The following is a 24,698-nucleotide window of genomic DNA, read 5'->3' on the forward strand; positions in this document are numbered from 1 at the left end:
TAGTAGTATCTCATTGTGGCTTTATTTTGCATTTCCCTGGTGATCAATGATGTTGAACATCTTTTCATGTACTTTTTGGTTATTTGCAGAGCTTTTGTGAAGTATCCAAATCTCTATTCATTTTTCCTTGGCTGTTTATCATCTTATTGAGTTAATAGTTTTTTATATAGTCTGAATAAGTCTTTTGTCAAGTAAATGTAATGTGAATATTTTCTGGGACCAATTTTGTATCTCCAGCTACTAGTCCTGACCCTGGCACACTGTAGCAGAAGGCCAGGTCATACGGAATATTAGAAGGCATTATTGACCAGGAAGCAGCATTTGTAGAAGCCAAGGCTACCAATTGTAAGCCTTTTGTAGAGAGTCACTGAGTCCACACAGTCCCCTTCCATTTTCCCACAAAATTCAAGTGGAGATGGTAAAAGGGGTCTAGGAAGTAATGGGCATTTGATACCATGGACTGTGCATTTATTTGTCAATATTGAATTTATGGTCAAAATGAAGCCCAGTTGGATGTCAGATTTATTAAGCCCGATCAGATTGTGTATACATATGTGTTTATGCTTGCTTACAGATTCGTTCTGAGACAATCGCCACTTACGCTCTCTGTGGTTTTGCCAATATCGGGTCCCTAGGAATTGTGATCGGCGGACTCAGTAAGTGAAAAGAACATTCTTCAACAACACAGATGTGACATAGACATACTTGGATCTCCATTTTGTTCTGTAATGTTACTCATGTCAGGAAAAGAAAAAGGCCTTTTCAACAGTCATGAGTCCTCTGGGGTCCTTTTTTTTTTTTTTATCTCTAGTCTGCAATATAGTTTTCCCATGCACATCCAAGCTGACCTCAGGAAGAATTTTCTCAAACATACAGGTGCTTCTCCCAGCCCAGGGGTGACCTGTAGGCTTCACCTTGCATGCCAATGCCAATAGATTTATGAAGGGCACCTGGAGAAGGATTCTGAGAGCCATCAGAAGTCCAGTGGGAGAAGGCTGTGATTTCTTAGTGGTGTCTGCCATGGGCATAGAAGTAGATGGTGACAGTTGAGTTATACATCATCTCCTTAGTCATCCCTCCTGCCACTCATTTGCCTTGCCATGCCCTCAATGAACAGCCCTTTGGATGAAACACAGGAGGTGTTTCTTCTGTGGAGAATGAAAGCCTTTGAGCCTTTTGGCAAACAAGCCTCTTCCCTTCTTCCCACAGCAGAGAATTTCTCTGTATGTAGAGTTTATTACTAAATCCTTGAATCTTGAATTTCCCAGTTAAGTTAAAGAAAAAAAAAAAAAAAAAGCCAGCTGACCTGAGCCCAGTCCCAGAACAATGTTCAGAGACTAAGGGTTTTAATCAATACTTCAACAATGATCTCACATCCCTCCTTCCATGTTTCCCAGCATCCATGGCCCCTTCCAGAAAGCGTGACATCGCCTCGGGAGCAGTGAGAGCTCTGATCGCGGGGACCGTGGCCTGCTTCATGACAGCCTGCATCGCAGGTACTACACCCTGTCCTTTGTGTCCTGGTGCCCACAGGATGAATGGCAGCCTTCAGGACAGGCAGTGCCTCCAGCTCGCACGTGCAGCACACACCACCACAGAAAGCTGAGAGTCAGAGCTGCTCTTCGGCATATTGTAAAGTTAAAGGTGTGCAGTGTGGTGGAGAAGCTAAGAACAGAATGAGGGTTCAGTGACTTCCTTAATTAATAAAATGAATGGGGCCAGGTGCAGTGGCTCACACCTGTAATCCCAGCACATTGGGAGACCAAGGCGGGTGGGTCACCTGATGTCAGGAGTTTGAGTCCAGCCTGACCAACATGGTGAAAGCGCCTCTCTACTAAAAATACAAAAAATAGCTGGGCGCGCACCTGTAATCCCAGCTACTTGGGAGGCTGAGGCACTTGAATCGCTTGAACCCGGGAGGCGGAGGTTGCAGTGAGTTGAGAGCATGCCACTGCACTCTAGCCTGTGCAAAAGAGCAAGACTGTGTCTCAAAATAAATAAATAAATATACAAATACACAAATAAAACTAAAAAATAAACAAATAATAAAATAAATGGGACTCTGTTCCGCTTCTAGGCATACTCTCCAGCACTCCTGTGGACATCAACTGCCATCACGTTTTAGAGAATGCCTTCAACTCCAGTTTCCCTGGAAACACAACCAAGGTGATATCTTGTTGCCAAAGTCTGTTGAACAGGTATTGTATTCTTGATTATAATTTCTTTATACTTCATTATTAAAAATCAAATCAGACCTAAATACCCCATCCACTTAATTTTATAACTTTATGACTCTATTTAAAAGTGGCCAGGCGCGGTGGCTGACGCCTGTAATCCCAGCACTTTGGGAGGCCGAGGCAGGTGGATCACGAGGTCTGGAGTTCGAGACCATCCTGGCCAACATGGTGAAACCCCGTCTCTACTAAAAATACAAAAAATTAGCTGGGCATGGTGGTGGGCGCCTGTAGTCCCAGCTACTCAGGAGGCTGAGGTAGGAGAATCACTTGAACCCGGGAGGCGGAGGTTGCAGTGGGCCCAGATCATGCCACTGCACTCCAACCTGGCCACAGAGCAAGACTCTATCTCAAAAAAAAAAAAAAAAAAAAAAAAAAGTAAGAACTTATGCAGTGATTCTAACCATCTTTCACTTTGACTTTCCTCAGATAAGACCAGCAACTATAACACTAGCTAGTGCTACTCAAGCATTTAATATGCACCCAGCTGTGTGTTAGGCACTTTGTATGAATTAGCTCACTTAAACTTTGCAACCACTGTGTACGTTGGGAACTATCTCTCTCTCTCTCTCTCTTTTTTTTTTTTTTTGTATTCCTTAAAATTAAGGAATTAGGGAAGCTATGCCTACTCCAGCAAAATTAGCACAAGCACAAGTGAGATACAAAATTCAGGTCTATCTGCCTGCTAAGCTTATGCCCTTAACTGCCGCCTTCTGCTGGCTCCCCTTCAAGGGGATCCAGACTGTCCAGACAACATGATGATCGTCTATGGTGAACAAGAAACCACCAGTGACCCATGGCAGCCACCCCTACCCCGTACAGTTTCTGTTTGCAAAATCAATGTTCCCACCCAAGATGCCATCCTTAATGTGCAAGTGTTTTATAACGATTGATTCTATCCTATCTTTGCTTGTTATGGAGGAAATAGGGAAAGTTCTTGAGGACACCCAGAATTTAGGAGCCAAAACGAATTCCCCAGTGCCTCTGTCCTTTAATCCACCCTAACCAGAATGTGAGCGAGAAAATCAGCTTCCTGCCCTGAACTATTTTTAATGTCATTGTCTGCTCACCTACTGTTTTCTGCCATCTATGGCTCATGTAACTGTTCGTTTCCACTTTCTACCAGCACTGTTGCCAAGGGTCCTGGTGAAGTCATCCCAGGAGGAAACCACAGCCTGCATTCTTTGAAGGGCTGCTGCACATTGTTGAATCCATCAACATTTAACTGCAGTTGGATCCCTAATACATTTTGAGGTCAGCCACTTCTCCAGTGGAACTCTTAAGTACAGATGCTGAATTTTCTACTTTGGAGAGAAAAAAAAACAAAAACAAAAAAACTACTGCCCACAGATTGATACTTCCATCATGGAATCAGCTTTAATGGCAAGAAATGAAGAAAAACAAGAGTGGACCTTTAGAGCTACAACATCTTCCTCCTCCCCTTCCCTCCCCACCAGCCCCTTTCCCACGGAGAACTTCTGTGATGTCCCAAAGTGAGGTGGTGTGGTTTCCAGTCTCAAAGGTATTTTCTGACTTTAATGTTTCCAAGGCATTTCACCAGAATACAGCTATAAATGGCAGCTCCCGACGACTGGGCTCTGACTCACCCACACCCACTTAGTGTCCACTAAGTAGTTCAGGGTGACTCAGTTTAAGCACATCTCAGATGAGGTCACTCTGCATACACCTTGGCTTACTTGAAATAGCCTGAACTTGAATCTCACATAAGGGGAAACTAGTCATCAATCACCAAATCATTGACTACCCTCAGGAAGTCCTGCAGAAATCAAGAGTCCTTAAAGAGAACACGTGGACCATACCAAAACCAGGGTTTAAATCCATTCTGCTTAAGAGTTCTGTCAGTCAGTTTAAGCATAAGTTACGCTGCACTAGCAAACAACCCTAAAAACCTCAGTGGCTTACAGATTTATTTTTCACTCACATGTTTGTAACGATCCATGTTGGTTGTAATGCATATTGCTTCAGGACCCAGTCTAAAGGAGCAGCCTCTAAGCGGGGGCATTTTGGTCTTAAGAGGGAAAAGAAAGGTGGGAACCACGTGATGGCTCTTTCATCTTCCACTAGGAAATGATACCCTTTATTTCCATGACATTCCATTAGCCAAAACAAGTCCTGTGACAGGCACGACGTCAGTCACCACAGTTAAATTATTCTATCATAGGGAGGGATAGTGAATATTTTGCAGAAGTAATATGATACACCACAAAGGGTATATGACATCCTTGTCTCCATTCAAGGAGCCATCCTGTTGTAGGCCATAATGGTAGGCCTATTCATGTGCACATTTAGTAATGTATTCCCAGTGACAAAGCAGTTACTCTTCAGTCAAAAGCCGTGTAAGAAGCAGTTGAGGAAAAAAAGTCCTGGTTGAGCTCTGAAAACCTTGCGTTGATAATTTCACTGACCAGGAAGGCATCAGTATCAAACTTGAAGAATGGGTGTCAGTGTCTAAGAAGAAAATTCCAGAGACAATGGTGGTGTGCTCTTTAATGAAATGCCTGTCACGACTGCTCTTAATAGCATAAAGACCATATGCTGTGAGAAAACACAAACGTCAATTACCAAGTCAAGAAACAGACACTGAATGTGAAAAAGGTTTTGAAATACCTTAAGTAATTTATTTTGTTTCTATTTTTCCTTCTGTTTGTGTACAAGAGTAACTTAAAAGAAAAATCTATGTGTAAATAGTTGTGGTTTTTTGTACGTTTTTTTTTTTTGTGGTGGTGAAGGAGGAGCCTAAATGTCCAGAGGACTGTTTATCCCTGAAGTGTGATATACTAAAATATTTATCATTATTTGTATCAATTTTCCTTGGAGTTCAATGTGCCCTTGCAGTCTTCAGACTTAATTTTAGGAAAATATATTTGCATGTTTTCCCCCCATTCTCAATGTTTGGTGTCCTAGTTGATCATACCCTACAGAATGTTATGTATATGTATTATACCATTCCTCTGTGGACATGCGTTTACTTTGTTTACAGTTTGGGGGTTCTCTTTTTCCTACTTTGGACAGTGCATGTACATTTACTTTGCATGCTGGTGCTTTTTTTTCTATAGCAATGGTGTCTGTAGACATATGCAAGTTACATGTAATTTAAGATCTCGTAGCCACACTAAACAACAGGTAAAATTAATTTTAATATATTTATCCCAATACATTGGAGATATTATTTCAGTGAGATATTTTTCATTCTTATCAAACTAAGTCTCAGTCTGGTTTGCATATCTCAGTTGAGACACTCAAGTTTTACTGATAATACTTAATCCATGTTTAGATTTCATAATATCTAAATTTGCAAAGTAAATTTATATACCCATGTTGGTCTAAATGTGCTTAAAAGTTTTCCAATAACTAAAATGACTAGCAGTTTATAATTTAAAATTTTGTTACTCAATTACTACATATTTCAAGTATTAGTAGCTACCATATTGGTCAGAGCAGTTTCATAGGATGATTTCCTAGGTTTGAAGTGTGTGTATATTTCTGGTATTATAAGATGTCAGATTAGTTTTTGGAGACATATCTTGTCTTAATTTTTACCTACTTTTATGTGACCTTTCTGATGTGTTTTTTCATCTACCTCTGTGTATATGTGTGACATTCCTTTATAAATGCAATATGTTCGCATAGGTCGTACGCTGATTCCTTATTAATACTGTGCATCCTTGAACTGAGAAAGCGGGTATTATTCCCGAGCTATATTATGGAGGATAGTAAAGGCCAAGGACCAGCAAAATGAGCTGGTTAAGCCTCTTGAGCTTGTTTTAAGCCTCTTGAGCTTGTGGCCTCCAGAAACCTCACCAATACCCTGTGAAAGTTATAGGTGGCCCTTCGCCCAGTGAAACAACCTAATGGAGGTTTTTGGTGCATGGTGATTTTTTTTTCTTTTTTTGAGACGGAGTCTCGCTCTGTCCCCCAGCCTGGAGTGCAGTGGTAGGATCTCGGCTCACTGCAAACTCCACCTCCCAGGTTCACGCCATTCTCCTGCCTCAGCCTCCCGAGTAACTGGGACTACAGGCGCCCGCCACCGCGCCAGGCTAATTTTTTGTATTTTTAGTAGAGACGGGGTTTCACCGTGTTATCCAGGATGGTCTCGAACTCCTGACCTCGTGATCCGCCCTCCTCGGCCTCCCAAAGTGCTGGGATTACAGGGATTACAGGCGTGAGCCCCCGCGCCCGGCCGGTGCATGGTGATGTTTTTGTTTCCCTTTAGCAGACGTAGAAGCAGAAGGCTGCTTGTTTTCCCCAGTTTCTCCTTCACCCACATACGTATAGTGGGCAAAGACGGCGTGCCTATGTTTTTCAGCTGTTTGAGCCCACTCACTGCTGACAGATTGTTGCTCTTGGTCTGTGCTCCCCCACCTTGCTTCAAGCCAGGGCTGCAACATCTCCTTGGGAGAACTTCCTACTTTATCCAGTCCACCCATGAACTCCAAAGCCCCTAGCCTCCTCTGTGTCTTCCCACTGGTAGTCTTCCCTAACCTGAAAGCCCCTTTTGTATACAGTATTACGGTTCCAGATATCATTGTTTCCTCGTTTCAATGAAGATGGAAGTTTACTTTACTGCTGCTTATTCTCCATGTTGTTCTCTATTGATTTGCAAAAAAGGGGAAGGGGCAGAAATGATATTTCTCTTCGCAATCCAGAAACTGGTTATAAACAAATTTTCTGACCCTGGAGAGGCCTTTGGGTCTCAGCCAAAAATAGATTGGAGTCATGGGATATGGAACATTGATTTTTTTTCTCCCCATTGGTAAAGTCAACATGTCCCAGCAGTTAGGTCTAAGTGACAGTCTCTGTAACTATGCAGATTACTAACAGGCATTCATTTTGCAAATGTTCCCACTTGATTACTTTCATATTTCTGTAGTTTAATTAGGCTGGTAGGGCACTGCGAAGAGCTTAAGACGTGCACATGTCCAATGAGACTGATTTCCAGTTACAGAACAATTCCAAAAATCAAGTATGCTTATAAAGAAGGTATTATAAGCCAACAAGGACACAGTGCGCCAGGAAGGATTAAGCTACCCTGACTGTACTGGAGTGGGGCAAGGGGAGCCAATCATTCACATTCTAAACAGGCAGGAGCGCAGGACTCAATAACTGTCTCTGGTACAGGTACACCATGTGGTGCTAATGAACCATATGGTCCTAAGAAAGGCTGCTCTTTACAGCCTGTTACGTAATTTTGTTTCAAGCTGAAGCAGGAAGAAAAGCAAAGACTTTTCTTTTTCTGGCACTAAAAACTACACAACCTTGTTATAACAATGATATTTTCCTTTATATCACAAAGGCAGTGTGACTGCCCGCTGGTTATAGAATGAGTAGTTTCAACCTGGTTATTAGTGGGCTACTTTGCATTTTCATTCCAGGAAACTCCGGAGATTAAACAGTGAACCTACATCAAGTCAGCCCTTCTTAACCATTATGCATTTTGCAAAATGGAAGGACAGTGGCTGGTATTAGGAAGATAGCCTATAGCTACAGAACAGAGAAAAGTACTCAAATGACAACCTTTAAATTTAGTCCTCTGGCCACTAACAACCAACAGCTTTGCCATGAGAAACTAGAATTAGGAAAAAACTGAAGTCTTACAAGCCATATTAACATGAAGAATTAAAGCCTACCTCTTCCAAGTACTGGCCATGCTTCCAATAATATTCATAAAATAAGAGGATAGGAAAACCTTAGGTCATTCAGAAATGCTTCATCTCTCCTTCCACCTTCTGGTCATGCAGAACTGGCAAACCCACAGGTCACTATGGACAAGAACAGAGTTGGGGCAGTATTCTTGGTCTAAACTAAATCCTTTCAACTGCAGGGTGCCTATCTCATTCCATGATGATTTGTCCATACGTCTAACCTCTACAATACTAGTTCTTATGTCTCTTCAGTACCTAGGACCTGGCATTCAGTAGACATTCAGTAAATATTTGTTTAACAAACGAATGAGTGAATGAATGAGGACTACAAAATAGCTAACCTTCACACAAGCAAGAACAGTTGACTGTCTAACTTATAGAATCTCATTAAAAATGCATACTTGTCTTAAACATTGCAAACTAAGAAACTGAAAATCTTCCTCTCATCTTAATCTCATTTCCTATAATCGGTCACAGTTAGTATTTTGATGTCCCTGTGAATTTTTCTCTCTATATGATAAACAATACAGTAAGTTATAATATCAAAATGGAGTGGATGAATCTTCTTTCTAGCCCAGTGCCTGAATCACTTTCACATTTCCCAGTTCCTCTTAGCAAAATCAGGTAAATAATTTTGCTTGTGTTATAACATCAACTGTGTTGTACAATGATTAGCAAACAAAGTTCAGGAGATTGGCCTTCTTGATCATGTGCAATGCAAGCCTATAGTTTAGTAGTGTTGACTATGTTGAAGCTAAATGGAATTATTAGAAGTATCCCAATACCCAACATAAATAAATGCAAAAATAAAGGTAGCTGGATTCTCTCTGTGTATATGAGCAACTGTTCTGCTATCATATTTGGAAAAGCTCTTCTAGGAAACAGAACAAGCTGGTTGCCACTTCTAGCAGGTATGAACATGTGATCCAGCAGCCAAAAGCCTAGCTCTGGAGCTGGACTGCCAGGTCTCAAATCTTGGCCCCACCAGTCACTAGATCCATTACCTTGGAAATTTATGTAACCACTCTGTCTCAGTTTCCCCATATGTAAAATGCAAATAAATATACTTCTCCCTCATATTTTTGTGAGGATTAAATATATTTGCATGTAAAGCACTTAAAAGAATACCCCACAGAGAAAGGCTATAAGATACATTCCTTTTATTCATTGAGATACAAGTTATGTATGTAAATGCACAGATTTTATGTAAACAGTTTGATGCATCTTGACAAATGGTGTACACTCACATAACAATCACCCCAGTCAAATGTAGCTCGCTGACTTTCTCAGAAAGTTCCCTAGTATCCCAAACTCACCCCTATCCCTCCAGGCAAGCCTGATTACTCTTCTTTCCCCTATAGATTAGAAAGAATTTCATGTAGATGGAATTACACAACCCATGTTCTTTTGTTCCTTGTTTTCCTCACCCAACATAATGTATACATTTTATCCAGTAGGTCGTTCTATCTTTATTGCTAAGTAGTAGTTCACTGTAGACCACAATTTTTTATATCCATTCTACTCTTGATGGACATTTAGGTTGCTTTTAGTTTTTGCAGAATATTTGTTTTTGAAGAACTTTTATTTTCCACACATTCTTTAGGTGTTTCAGAATATTTTACGCTCTGGAAATATGAATTAGGATGTGCAGGTGTGATTTACCCACACGGTAGTTTGTTCCCTACGGCCCTTTCTCTCCCTCCTAATCTTCAGAGCCTCTTTACTTATCTGTTGTTCTTCACAGGGATTCCGAAAATTGTTGCCTTCAGGCCACAAAATGGGAGACCAGTGATGAGTCTCAAAAGGGAATAACAGGGCAACCAGAGCACCATGAGGTCATTGGTGGTTGAATAGGATTTGATTAGCCGGGCCCTGTGCCACGTAACAGCCCGTTGCTGCATTTTGAGAAGAATCACTTGGCTTTTCTTAGACTCCAATAAAAGCAAGAGTTACATTCACATTTGACTTCATATGTTTAAAGTACAGGAACGTGAATGAAAACATAAGAAAAAGAAATGTGAAAAACACTGGGAAGTTTGAAAGTAGTCCAATAAAGCCTGATGTATGTGAGCGTTGCGCGCTGCTCGCTCTGAAACCGATTTTGCCTCAAGCAGCGTGCAAATTACAGAAGCGTCTGTGGGCTGAAAATTTTGTTATTCAGTGGCTACAATAAATGTAATCCCATTTACGGAAAAGGCTGGCCGGTTCTTGAAAGCACTTGTGCGAAACAAAGACCCTAATTCTCATTAGAATTCACCCATCAAAACTCAATCCCGCAGCCCGTTCTGACAAGGACATCTAGAGTTGAGGATTATTTGCTGTCTTTAACCGTCCATTTATTAGTATCCGGCCCGGGAAAATAGTTTATCCAGAAAGCGAGGGTCTCCGCCGCTACTTAAACCAAACGGAACCAAACAGAAGGAAACAATTTGTTCTCGGGACTCGGGAGAGTCCTCTGTCGCAGTCTGATTTGACTACTCTGTTTCCATAGCAACAGACGAGGCGTCCTCGAACCAGCGAGACGTGTGGAACATGATGTGCTCGCAGGAGGCTGCAGCTGGACGCTCAGGAACGCTGTTTTGTTTTGTTTCTCAAAAGCTACTGAAGTATTCAGAAAGAATCCAATCAAAATTGCATTTAAAATGGGTGGGGGAGTTGCTCTTTTTTGGCCTTTCAGATGACATGAGGATGAAATTAATTTCTGAAATGCGTTCTCCTTCCTCTTACCAGCAATACCAGGAATATGCTTGAGGGAAATTTTAATCAGATTAAAGGTTTTTACCTGTGCCTCTGCTGAGGTGTATAAGCACAACAGCAGCCAGAAATTAATAGCAAGGAAACGCTCAGATCTGGAGAGTCTCCCCAGCAACTGGCTGGGAGTCTGCATGGGCCTGAGAGGACAAAGGCAGAGATTTGGAATCTGGAGGTGACTCCGTAATATCCTGTGTTGTCCCGCGAACTAGATTAGAAGAGGCACTCAGGAAGGCATTTTATCTCTTCCTCTTTTTATAATAGCTTTTGCAAAATGCTTCATTGCAAACGTAATCATATTTTTGTAGAAAAATTCATAATCTTAAGAAGAAAATCAGAACTTTACCCATGTCCCATTACAAAAATATGTCGAGTGCTAATAATCCATGATGTATCGCCATTCGATGTCTGTGTGTGTGTGCGCATGTATGTGTAACACTTTTTAAATGAGATCACACTATTGTGATTTATTTTGAGGAAGCTTTTCCCCTTTCCCCCTTAATATGTCAAGAACATTTTCCCACATTAAATATTCTTTTACATCATCATTTTAAAATCACTGAAGGGCATTCCATTATATGAGGTACCATAATTTAACTTATCCCCTATGATTGGCCATCATGGGTATTTCCTATATTTTATGATTATTAACAAATGGGCAATAAATGTTGTAGTCAAATATTTGCACAAATTCATGACTAGCGATTTTTTTTTCTTGCAAGACATACAAAAAGTGCAGAGACACATAGAGATTTGTCTGCCAACAGCATGTTTCATACCTTATGCCAGGCCTCTGGACAAAACCAAATGATCAGTCATGGAATAGATAACATATTTCCAATATAAAGTCAGTCTACTTCGAGTAATCAAAAGCTCAGATTCTGTTAGCAAGGAAGAAAGTCATTGACGCTGTACACAACAAAGACATCCAGTGATATCTGTCCACTTAAATCAAATCAAATAAAAAGAAGGTAGTTGAAACAAGTCAGCAACCCTGGGCTTATGTGCGATTTCATACACTCACCACTGACAACCTCTTTGTATTAGCAACAACCTTTGGCAAATGACATACCAGGTTATCCTCATTGGATTAAAGATGAATTTTCTAGTTTCAGTGTTGGAACTATACACAGTTTATGTCTTCAGTGGACTTTTACACTGACAACACAGATACATCGGGTATGAATAAGACAAAAGTAAGTTTGCCCAACCATCCTTGCCCTGAGTCCAGGAAGAAAAGAGAAGTCCCAGCCCTCAGAGAATCAAAAATTATGGTACCAGTACAGTTGGATACAAGGCTGACAGCTGGGGAGGGGTGAGCACTGTGTAGCTCTCTGAGGAACTGAGTTTGTTTACCCAGTCAGAGGATAGCCAGCAATTTCACCAGCAAAAGCAGAATCCAGAACTGTGTGTCCTACACCATCAGCTTACCCACAGGGGCAACCATAGATTCTCCTTTGTGGGGAGGAGGGTAAACTCGCTATACTCATGGTTCACAGACAGCAGCATACTCTATACATGGTTCTGTTCCTTGCTCTTTTTTTTTTATTTTTTATTTTTTATTTTTTTTGCTTAACATATCCTAGGGCTTTTTCCAAATCACTACATAGAAACTTTCTTCATTCTTTTGTATACATCACATGCCTCTATTATAATTTATTTAATAGTCTTCTATTTATTTAGTGTCCCATATTTTACAAAACAACAACAACAACAACAACAAAATGCTGCAGTGAATAGCCTCTACCTATGTCGCTTCCCACAGATGTGACTATATGAGAATATTGCACGAGAGTGAAGTAGGCAAAATTTTCTCCTATAAGGGAGAAATTGCTAGAAATGGAACTTCTGAAACTTAGTGCGTGTACATTTGTAATTTTGAAATAGATTGTCCTCCATGAAGATTGTTCTCCATGAAGATTTGACTAACTGATATTTCCACCAACCGTACACAGTGCAGTATTTAACTCAACTTTTAGTTTATAAAATGCGAAGGAAATGGTACCGCAGTGTTGTTTTAATTTACATTTCTCTTGTTTAATAAGGTTAGGCATCTTTTTGTATGTTTAAGAGCCATTTGCATGTCCTCTTCTTTGAACAGTCTATTCCTACCCTTGTTCATTTCTGCATTGGTAAGGTTGTCTTTTCCTCAGACATTAATAGGTGCTATTTATCTGTTAGGAAGCATAACACTTTATCTGTGGCATGAATTGCAAATATTTCCTCCATATTGCCATCTGTACTTTTACTTTTTTGTGGTTCTTTTTTGCCATGAAGAAGTTTCCACATGTAAAGTAAATTTATATACTTAGGCCAGGAGCATTGGCTCACACTTGTAATCCTAGCACTTTGGGAGGCAGAGGCGGGAGGATCGCTTGAGCCCAGGAGTTTGAGACCATCCATCTCTACAAAAAAAATAGCCAGGTGTGGTGGCATGCGCCTATAGTGCCAGCTACTCAGGAGGCTGAGATGGGAGGATGGCTAGAGCCCGGGAGGTGGAGGTTGCAGTGAGCCATGACCCCACCACTGCACTCTAGCCTGGGAGACACAGCAAGACTCTTACTCAAACAAAAAAAATTCCATACTTAAATATATCAATATCTTTTATTATGGCTTCTAGAGTTTGTGTCATAGGAAAGCCATCCCCACTCTAAAGTCATAAAGAAATTTTCTCATCTTTTCTAGTAGAACTTTTGTGGCTTCACTTGTCATATTTGTCTTTGATTCATTTGGGATTTGTCCTCCTAAATGGTGTGAGATATGGCTTCAGATTTTTTTTTTTTTAACGTTTTTTCCTAGATGGTTGTCCCAATATCACTTATTGAATACTGGTACAGCTAGCCTCAGTATCCATAGATTATGCATCCTTGGATACAACCTTGAATAGAAAATGTAGCTAGGCCTGCAATGGTTATGTCTGTACTGAATATGTACAGACTTTTTTTCTTGTCATTGTTCCCTAAATGATACACTACAACAACTATTTACATAGCATTTACATTGTATTAGGTATCATAAGTAATCTAGAGATGATTTACAGGAGGATGTGCCTACATTATATGCAAATACTATCCCATTTTATGGCATCCTGGGGTTTTGGTATCTGAGGGGATCCTGGAACCAACCCCCCGGGAATACCAAGGGATGACTGTCATCCCTTTTATCATAAAGTCCCCTGTATAGGGATTATGCGGACTTTCTGCTCTGTTCTATTGGTCTGTCTGTTTGCTCCAGTGAACATTAACTGTTTGATCTTTAAAATGAAGATTATAATATCTGCCTCAGAGAACTGGCCTTAAGAATTAAATGAGGCCAGGCATGGCAGCTCATGCCTGTAATCCCAGGACTTTGGGAGGCCAAGGCAGACAGATCACCTGAGGTCGGGAGTTCAAGACCAGCCTGACCAACATGGAGAAACCCCGTCTCTACTAAAAATGCAAAAGTTAGCCAGCCGTGGTGGCGCATGCCTGTAATCCCAGCTATTAAGGAGGCTGAGGCAGGAGAATCGCTTAAACCCAGGAGGCAGAGGTTGTGGTGAGCCAAGATCACGCCAGTGCACTCCAGCCTAGGGAAAAAGAGTGAAACTCCATCTCCAAAAAAAAAAAAAAAGAAAGAGGAAGAAGGAAGGAAGGAAGGAAGGAAGGAAGGAAGGAAGGAAGGAAGGAAGGAAGGAAGGAAGGAAGGAAGGAAGGAAGGAAGGAAGGAGAGAGAAAGGAAAGAAAGAGAGAGAAAGGAAAGAAAGAGAGAGAAAGGAAAGAAAGGAAAGCAAGAAAGAAAGAAAGAAAGAAAGAAAGAGAGAGAATTAAATGAATGTGTAATGTTTGGCCCATAGAAGAGTTCAATAAGTTTCTGCAATGACAACAAAGAGGAGGAAATTTTTGCCTATTTCACTCTCGTACAAAGAAATGCAGATACCCAGAGTGTTCACAGATAATCATGGTTCAAAGATTAGCCTTTTCATTCCACTCTGAACTAAAGGCTCCTTTACATAAACTAAAGGCAGAAGATGATTTTATCAATGATCTCCATAATAGGTTTGAGGTGATTTTAGTGAGTTTTTCACTAACCTACTTTGAAATGAAATTCCTAGGGCCATTAATCCCCTGAAATTTGTTTGCCAAAGCAAATTACCAGACAAGACTGGGTTTGAATCCTGGTTTAGTCACTCATCTCTGAGATTCTGCTTCCTTATTATCAAAAGAGGGATAATTATATCTCCTATTCTGACAAATATTGAGATAATAATATAAGTAGCTAGTACTGTGCTTGTCATATAGTATATGTTCAGCAAATGTAGCTTTAACAAATTTTTGTTATCACTATCATGTTCTTTGTTGTAATCATTAAAGATGATGGCTTTGGGTGGATGAAGACAAAAGGAGGGTAATAAACACTAAAACAGGAAAGAAAAGAAAGAAAGAGAGAGAGAGAGAAGGAAGGAAGGAAGGAAGGAAGGAAGGAAGGAAGGAAGGAAGGAAGGAAGGAAGGAAGGAAGGAAGGAAGGGAGGGAGGGAGGGAGGGAGGGAGGGAGGGAGGGAGGGAGGGAGGGAAAGAAAGAAAGAGAATAATCAGAATATTAAAATCAAAGCTACTTCCAAAACTAAGGTGTATTGATAGAAGGATAGAGGAATATACAACAACGATACACAATAAGTGATAAGTCAGGTAAAATGTTAATGACAAAATCTAAATTTACACTGTAAAATGCCTTCAAATTTGCTGTATGTTTGAAATTTGTTACAGTAAAATATTAGGAAAAATTAAAGGCTTCCATTGCTTACTCCCTCTAGTCCTAATTTCGTCATAACCCCCAAAATGCCCCAAAATGTAAAGGATTGGTTTTCCTTGAATCTTGATATTTCATATAGAGTAGAGAACTTGTCATTTGCCTCCTCGCCAATTTTTCAAGCTGTCTTTGTGAATGTGATTCACTCCCTTCCCCTAAGATTCATACTTCTTATTTCCTGCTGGTCCAACTGATAGCTCCAATTTACGCACACCTGCCATCAATATACTAATGTCCCAGAATCTCCCCTCCCTCCTGTTTCTCTCAAGCCACCAACTCCCAGAGTCCAAACAGCTTCGTACCCAGGAAACCGCGGAGTGGAAGTTAGGGTTTAGAATTGAAAGCCCTGTTTCCAAGACGTTTGGAAAGCGAAAGTCAACTGCAGTTTTCTCCTGTTGCTATGACACAGGTGACCGTAGAGTCGCTAGCCTGGAAACTGACAGACAGGGATCAGGATGCACTGGTTGCCATGGTGAGGAGGAAATTAAGGATGTTTTCTCCATGCCCATTGGTGCCTGGCATATCAGGTGACCAGAGCTGCCAGAAAGTGCTAAAAGCCCCTCATCAAATCATTAACCTGTAAGTTCACATTCAGTTGTGTGCAATGGGTCTGCAGGCCCAGCTTCATAAGAGATTGTTGGGGGAGAACAGAAATGCCGGACATTTCAGCATCCTAGACAAATGAAGTATCTAAACCAAACCCTGTATTTTTTAATGACTTGTTCATATTCTTTTTTCAAAGGAAGGTTTACTCCATTTTGAAATGTTGTTCAACTTTGGGCAATCAGCATCCGCTAGTTCAATATTTGTCAAAATGCTGTTCCCAAGCCATCTGTTGAATCAGAATATCTGGGGGGTGGAGCCCAGGCATCTGCAGTTTTAACTACGTTCCTAGGCTAACTGATGTGTGACAAGTACTGCTCTAGTTTAGCTATCTAACTTTAAAATCTCAGAGCAAAATAACTCTAGCCAGTAGCACCGAAACTTTTCACTGCCCCATATCTTTTGTCATGTCCCTCCATCCCCAAGGCACCTCAAGAGTCCCATTCTTTGAGAGGTGTTTGTCTGCCAAACAAAATGTGTATACTGAAGAGATCAGCCAGGCACGGTGGCTCATGCCTGTAATCCCAGCACTTTGGGAGGCCAAGGCAGGCAGATCACCTGAGGTCGGGAGTTCAAGACCAACCTGACTAACATGGAGAAACCCCGTCTCTACTAAAAATACAAAATTAGCCAGGTGTGGTGGCGCATGCCTGTAATCACAGCTACTTGGTAGGCTGAGGCAGGAGAATCGCTTGAACCCAGGAGGCAAAGGTTGCAGTGAGTTGAGATCGCGCCACTGCACTCCAGCCTGGGCAACAAGAGTGAAACTCTGTCTCAAAACAAAAAAAGAAAGAAAGAAACAAAAAGAAATCATTTCCCCCCTTTTTAAATCAAAGACTTACATAACTGCCAGCCTGATCGGATGAGAGAGGCAGTATTAAAATATTATATTGACAAAAATTTACTTCAAACCAAGGAAAGTTTATCTTCCTCTGCAGATTCAGCTCAGGTGGATGTATATTGCTCATTAGAGTTTCAGAGCTAAAGAAAGCAGCTCAAGCTCACTGCCACTGTCTTTTTGGAGACCAAGTGATCTGGAAATCTCAAATTGTGATCTACAAAAACTGTTAAATAACTCCATTGCATCAGGGAGCCTGTTCTGAGATTCTGCAGACTCACGTAAAACAGAAGCAATAACAGGATCCATCCTCCTCCTAAGGAATTTAAACTTATTTATTCATTAATTTACTTATAACCACCCTTCCCCCAGTGTGGACAGAATTTAAAGTGATTTGCAAAGATCCATAAAAGAATCTGACCAGGCCGGGCGCGGTGGCTCAAGCCTGTAATCCCAGCACTTTGGGAGGCCGAGACGGGCGGATCACGAGGTCAGGAGATCGAGACCGTCCTGGCTAACCCGGTGAAACCCCGTCTCTACTAAAAAATACAAAAAACTAGCCGGGCGACGTGGCGGGCGCCTGTAGTCCCAGCTACTCAGGAGGCTGAGGCAGGAGAATGGCGTAAACCTGGGAGGCGGAGCTTGCAGTGAGCTGAGATCCGGCCACTGCACTCCAGCCTGGGCGACAGAGCGAGACTCTACCTCAAAAAAAAAAAAAGAATCTGAATTACCAATTGATATAGCACAGCCTGCTACTTGTCTCCTAATAGCCCATCTCCATTTCCTCTGCAGTATTGAGACTGCTCATTTTCAGCCAAAATACATGGTTGACCAACTTTCCCAGCTGTTCTCATAGCTAGGTGTACTCAGGTGACTAAGGTCTGGTCAATGGGATGTAAATGTCAGTTGCATGTGCAACTTCTAGACAGTATCCCTTAAAAGGAGGATTAATTGTGACCCTCTTCTCTCCCATTCTCCTTCCTACTGGCTGGATGATGGACATGATAGCTGGAGCCACAGCAGCCCATCTTGTACCATGCTGGGTGTTGAGGATGGCAGTGCAACACATAAGAGGTCTGGGTTCCTAATAATCCTGGAGCTGCCATTCTAAACTTGGACCCCTACTCAGAATCTTACCCGAGAGAAAAAGAAACTTCTCTCTTATTTAAGCTACTGGTATTTTGCGTTTTCCATTCCCCACAGCCAAGCTTAATCCTCACTAGTAATGCAAGTGAGACAAAAAAATAAAATGGCAACATATAATAGAATAAGAAATAAACAACACAAGAATATATACCAGAAAAACCATATATATTTGCTATTAATGAGTTGCAAATTTAGATTCGAGCTTTCCAGAGGTTGACATGGCTGTAAAACTTTTTAAGAACACAGCTCTTGGGATCATATGCTTATTTTTTAAATTTCTCAAAAGAAATACTACTGTTCCTGATGTTAAAAACAAACAAATTTATTCTGAATCTTTATAAAGAGGGCATCTATCATTTGCTGTAATTAACAACAACTGAAACTACTTCCTTATATTAGAAACAACGTGTTTCATGATGTTCTTCAGTACAGGTCAGGAGAATCAAAGTGTAGATGATCTGAAATTGCCCCGTATAGCTGTTCATGTGCTACACTAAATTGAATGCTTGCTTGCTTCATCCCTTGCAAACACTAGCTAGGCAGTGACTCTCAGAGGTAACTGGTGGGAGGATAAGAAAGTGACTACAAAAGCCAAATTGTTATAGAATCAACCCACATCAGTGTTGTCTACCACCAGCTCCAGCACCAGCATCACCAATGAGAAAAGGATAGAATAGCCATGTCCTCCCTTGCACAAAGGGTACCCCATTCAACCTTTCCATTTTTGGCTTATTTTCTCCTTTAATACATTCAATGTTACTTACGTTTACATTTTCTAGGTTATTTTAAATGTATTAAAATCCACGTAGGCTAGGCACGGTGGCTCATGCCTGTAATCCTAGCACTTTGGGAGGCCGAGGCGGGCAGATCACCTGAGGTTGGGAGTTCGAGACCAGCCTGGCTAACATGGTGAAACCTCTTCTGTACTAAAAATAAAACAATTAGCTGGGCATGGTGGCGGGCGCCTGTAATCCCAGCAACTCAGGAGGCTGAGGCAGGAGAATTGCTTGAACCCAGAAGGTGGAGGTTGGAGTGAGCTGAGATCCTGCCACTGCATTCCAGCCTAGGCAAGAGAGTTAGACTCTGTCTTAAAAAAAAATCAATGAATAAAAATAAAAGCATGTGTCTTTGCATGCACATGCATGTAGTAGGAGGAGAAACTCAATGTGCGATATTTTACTTCTGCTCTCTGCATATTTCTAAATACAAAATACAGATAGATATGAACAAAACTCAGATATAAGGCATAGGAAACAAAAAATATAAATATTTAACTTAGGAGTCATGCACCTCAACTGTGAATACAAAGTGGCAAACATTGGCAATTTATGTCTCATAAAGGAAACCAGAATGGATTCCAACCCAGAGGCAGTGACAGGCATCCCTGAAGCCACAGGATACATTTTCAGCAAATTTAAGCACTTAAGTGAGACACTTGCTGATATAGATCCTCATATTTGCTCCATCGATTCTAGGGCATTTCAAGCAGGATCCTGCCACAAAGATTCGCTGGTTAAACCTGGGTCTCTTTCTTGCCTTAACCTGTTGGAGGGATGATTCATGAACACACTGTGTGGGCAATGAGTGGGGAATTTGTACCACCTATGGCAGACAATTACACACTTTGCATCCAACATGGTTCCTTTATAACTTATGACTAGGTTTTGCTAATATATTCTTTCCTATAACCCAACACTGGCTTTGAGAAAAGAAGTCTATGCCAATTTTTGTTTGTTTTTTACCTTGAGCATTACTTATTTTCATGATGCAAATACTGGACTTACACTGGTGAAGTAGAGGGATGCGTGGATATCTTCAGGATAGCCAGTCATTCTGAATAATTCTAGTCTCACCCAAACAGAACACAAAATGAAGTCCTCTTTATCCCCCAGTAAGAATGCCTGAGCATCTTTTCTCACCTTTAACCTAAATTAACTGCTCAATTCACCTGGGCAGCCACAGGCTAAAATCTCAGAAGTTTATCACACTGGTTTAGTTATTATCTCCCTTACTATTAAAAGCCACCTTTTAATTTACATACTGAATGCACACCCAAGTTATTTTTCCTACAAATGGAATCTCTAATTAGGATCAACTTCATTTGAAACTGGGCAGCAAATGGGAAAATAAGAGTATTAGAGAACATCATTAATAGCAACTGCAAATAACCTTTTAATCAATTTTGAATATCTCCCTCTGAGGACTCACTCTTCCATTTACGAAATAGAAAATTTTGGCCTGCCATTAACAATCATCTCAGCAGCATGCATAACAATAGTAATAACGGGCATTTTAAAAGTTAACCAACACGTGGATAGATATTTTTCATCACGAAATGCTTTCATTTGCATTTTTATCTCCTTCGATCTTACACCTGCCTTGTATGTGTAGTAAAGTGTTTTTACTTGATTTCGCAGACAAAGGGCAAAGGGGTTAAGAGTGTGTCACGTTACTTAGGTTTGGGTCTCAGTCCTACTGTTTATCATCTGCGTGGCTTTGGACAAGTTACTCAGTGTCTCTGAACCTCAGTAAACTTATAAAACAAAGACAAAAATGTCTACACAGACAGATGCTGTGAAATGCAGTCACACTAGTAAAATGCTCCATTAGCGGAGGATGGGTTCAGTGCTCTTCCCAGGGATGAGCAGTTTAATCTGCAGAACCAGGAAGAGCCTGGGATCCAGATCTGGGGCTTGCCTGAAGCAAGAATCGATTTCAGAGCAGAACAAAGATTGACATTTCCAACACTTAACCTTTTTCCATTTCTGCTGTCCCATCAGCTACGCAAGCGCTCTTAAAGAATAAAAGGATATGGACACTCCTTTGGGACGGGGGTACAACGCAAATATTTTATGATCAATGGAAGAATCTATAAATAATGAATAGAACCCATAGAATTGTGTTGTCAGTTCAGAAGCCTAGAAATGATTGTCACAGATTGCTTTTGCAGCTTGGGCACAGCGGAAAGCAGCCTGGCCACTTAGGGAACGAGGCCTAATGCTGAAGTCCAGAGCTGGCCACAAGGTGGCAGGATGTCACCAGCGAGTGTGATCAAGCCCAGACTTCCTGGAGCTATCTCCTTGTTCCCACCCAGGCTAGGGTACTGATTGACGCCTGAAGCTCAAGATGACAACCTGAAATACTCCAATCAATATCAGCCCGAAATCTAATGCCAAAAATCCCATAAATGCCATTTTTCTGCCTAATTGCTCAGCTCTTAGACAAGACAGCAAAACAGGCACATCATCCTCCACGTACAAAAAGAAACTTCAAGGTGACCGTGAACTTATTCCAATATAAATGACTAACTCTTTTTTTATGAATTCCAATTTTCAAATGCACTAAAAAAACTGAGAAGCTTTAGGTGTCGGAAGCAACCCTCCAGAATTCCTGGAGCTCTCCTATTATAATGTTTTCTTGTAAAGATGAACATATCCGGCCAGACAGTGGTTCATGCCTATAATCTCAGCACTTTGGGAGGCCAAGAAAGGAGGATCACTTGAGTCCAGGAGTTCGAGACCAGCCTGGGCAACACAGTGAGACCTCGTCTCTAAAAAAAATTAAAAAAAATAGCCGGGCATAGTGGCATGTGCCTATAATCCTAGTGACTCAGAAGGCTGGGGCAGGAGGATCACTTGAGCCTAGGAGGTTGAGGCTGCAGTGAGCCATGATCTCACCACTGCTTTCCAGCCTGCGTGACACAGTGAGACCTTGTCTTAAAAAAAATGACTATATATTCAAAAACTAGTCAAATCTAAATTATTTCTGTATAACTCAAACGCCACCAACCATTTTCAAAACCTGAATTTTCCTACGAACCTATTTCTGAGCCATTTTCTCTCTTTTCCTCTCCACAAAAGTGAATGCTTAAGGATGATACAATAATTTAAATAACAGTCTAACTTTAAACAAGATTTTATATAGACTTGTTTTAGAATCAGATAATAACTGGGAGATTATCTATGTTAATGCTTTCATTTTCTTAAGAAAGAAACTGGTGTTTCCAGAGGTTAATAAATTTGCCAAATATGACACAGCAAGTTAGGTCAGAACTGAGACCCAAACTTTGATCATCTCTCAAGACACTTTGGACTAACTTATTTAAATGTGACCATTTATTTAACTGTGCCTGGAAAGTCACTACTTTCCTTTAGCCTATGGAACAGCAAGCCAGTAACAAGGAAGAAAATACCAGTTCAGTATTTTGCTCCGTAATTCCAGCAGTTCAACTTGGACTCTGTACTAGAAGCCATGATTAGGACAAACACTATATGAGGAGCATCAAGATGAATACAAATAGTAAAGCCCTAAAAATCAAATAAAATCCCTAACAGGTCACAACCATTCAAACGGGATAGAAGATGATTGAGGAAAATGCAAGCAGAAGAAAGAACATGCCTCTCCAGGGATGCTGGAGACCCTGAGCCCTCTCTTACAAGGTGTGACTGTAAAGTAATGCGACTGATTTTAAAAGAAACACAACCAGAGCTTCCACTTCTAAGTGAGCCCTGTGTCCTCTGGCACAGTCACTTGGGGAGCTGCATTTTTGTGGCAAGGATGTTGCAGCAGCTCAGATATTAACTCTTGTTTGAGAATTGTCTTCAGTGTCCTCTTTAGCACGTTCTTCTAAATGTTGATCACGCACACAAATCTTGGTCGTGCGAGGGTGGAGTTTTTTCTAGTAAACCTCTGGTGTCAACTCTTGGAAAAAAGTGACTGGTCTAGGTAGATCATCATATTTTGGGATAAATCTGAGTTGCATGTATTAAATAGTAACTGGGTTCATTTTCCCTTGGGGCTTAAACATTGGACAGTGTGGTTCATCTAGAGAAAAAGATTCAGCCACATGGAGTCAGTCAAGGAAAACCCTTAAGGAGCATGAACGAATGAATCTGTGTATTATTGACTTCAAAGCAAGGCCTCTTAATTCTAGTTCTTAATCATTTTGTGTCTGTTGATAAGTTACTTTTATGTCTCTCAACTCACATCTAAGCTCTTCTAAAGGAAAGGTCAATTTTTAGATCAAATCGTATGAAATTACTGCTATTTGACCATATTTAATGTACAAAAATCACATCATTCAAGGTAATCAATTTAACAGCTTAATAGCTTAGCAGAGGCCAGGCGCGGTGGCTCATGCCTGTAATCCCAGCATTTTGGGAGGCCAAGGCAAGTGGACCATGAGGTCAGTAGTTCGAGACCAGCCTGGCCACCATGGTGAAACCTTGTCTCTACTAAAAATAAAAAAAAAAAATTAGCCAGGCATGGTGGCAGGTGCCTGTAATCCCAGCTACTCAGGAGGCTGAGGCGGGAGAATCGCTTGAATCTGGGAGGCAGAGGTTGCAGTGAGCCACGATCGCGCCATTGCCCTCCAACCTGGGCAACAGGAATGAAACTGTCTCAAAAAAAAAAGAAAAAAAAAATCTTAGTAGAGTGGTAAAAAGGAGTTTAAACGTGTTAGCTAACATCACCCTGCTGAGATGGACAATACTGAACATCGATATTGAGATCCTAGAGCATGTGGTGCTACACAGCCTCACAAGAGCCGAACATCAGTTTTCTCTCTTAATAGTCCTATTTTTTATGCATTTAGGTTTTCCTCACCATCTAATTTAAACTGCTCATCTTGAGGGTATAAAATATTCAGTCAAACACACCCACAAACAGCCTTTCACAATCAGGGCCATTCTGTAAAAACCATCCGTCTTACCCTAAGCAATGATGGTAATGTGATTACCTACATATTGGAAAGCAGGTTTGCCAGTTTGGTCCCTCTAGGTCCTGGGACTCAGCCAGACAGGCCAGCTGATCTGAGTTGTGCTTAAGCGATTTCACTAAGGAACAGAGTGTACCCTCCGCCTTTTCACCTCCCTCCCGCAGGGCAGATGTGACCTCGCCGATCACAGTTGAAGTTATTGTGCAGTGAGCCTTCTTTCCCCCTCTGGTTCTTCTCTTTGCTTTTCACATTTCTTCATTATCCTGCACTTATCATCAAAACGTGATCAGAGAAGCCCTGGGCCAGTTCTGCCCCTTCCCCCCTCGCTACACACCAGGGTGGACATTCATTTGAATATTCAAATTCATCCTCCAGTCTCTCTAATCTGCCTGGGAGAAAGGACTCATTGGTTAGAGCATAGAACTTTCTGGTTATTATTTCAGCATACAAATGTCATTTAATGTTCAGGTGGGTCTGCAAAAACTGTGTGCCATTTATTTAACTCACTTGATACTCTTCTCAATGAAGAAAATACATCACTGATAAAACCTGGCCCCATGGGGTTTACCCAGTGATCAGCAGAGCTATCAAGACCTCGCATAGAAGAGGCCCGCTCTGTGCTTCCCACCCAGGACTCAGCATCGGCCCGAGCAGAAAACCTGGGCCTCCCTCCCAATCCCCTCCCTCACTCCTATTCAGCAATCACCGCCAGTGGGAAGTCACTCTGCACATTCAATTACATTGTGACGAATCTTAAATTGTTCACCTGAGCCTCAAAATGAAAAAAAGTAGGACTACAAGGCTGTGGAATTATGGTCTCTGCTGGGTCTTCCTGGTAAGTCCTAGGCCTGGCAGGAGGTGTTCACAAGTCTTTTGTTAGCAGCTGGGCTGACCTCGCCTCAAGGCTCCTTTTCATTATTGCTGCCTGGAAAGGTATTTCTTGTTTTGGGGTTTTTTTTTT

The 24,698-nt window shown here is 41.2% G+C and overlaps 1 protein-coding gene across 2 annotated transcripts in view; it reads left to right on the forward strand.

Moving 5' to 3' along the window:
• The window catches only part of SLC28A3 (solute carrier family 28 member 3), a 90,845-nt gene extending 84,971 nt beyond the window's left edge, over positions 1–5,874 (forward strand). For both annotated transcript variants that reach the window (XM_007969614.3, XM_073021466.1), the window contains 4 exons: positions 575–656; positions 1,398–1,496; positions 2,078–2,198; positions 3,361–5,874. In XM_007969614.3, coding sequence (XP_007967805.3) covers positions 575–656; positions 1,398–1,496; positions 2,078–2,198; positions 3,361–3,487 — 429 coding nt within the window. In that variant the 3' untranslated portion in view covers positions 3,488–5,874. The remainder of the gene's footprint in view (positions 1–574; positions 657–1,397; positions 1,497–2,077; positions 2,199–3,360) is intronic.
• The last annotated feature ends 18,824 nt before the right edge of the window (positions 5,875–24,698 follow it).

Source organism: Chlorocebus sabaeus, chromosome 12, assembly GCF_047675955.1.
Source record: "Chlorocebus sabaeus isolate Y175 chromosome 12, mChlSab1.0.hap1, whole genome shotgun sequence".
In the NCBI taxonomy this organism is placed as follows: Eukaryota; Metazoa; Chordata; class Mammalia; order Primates; family Cercopithecidae; genus Chlorocebus; species Chlorocebus sabaeus.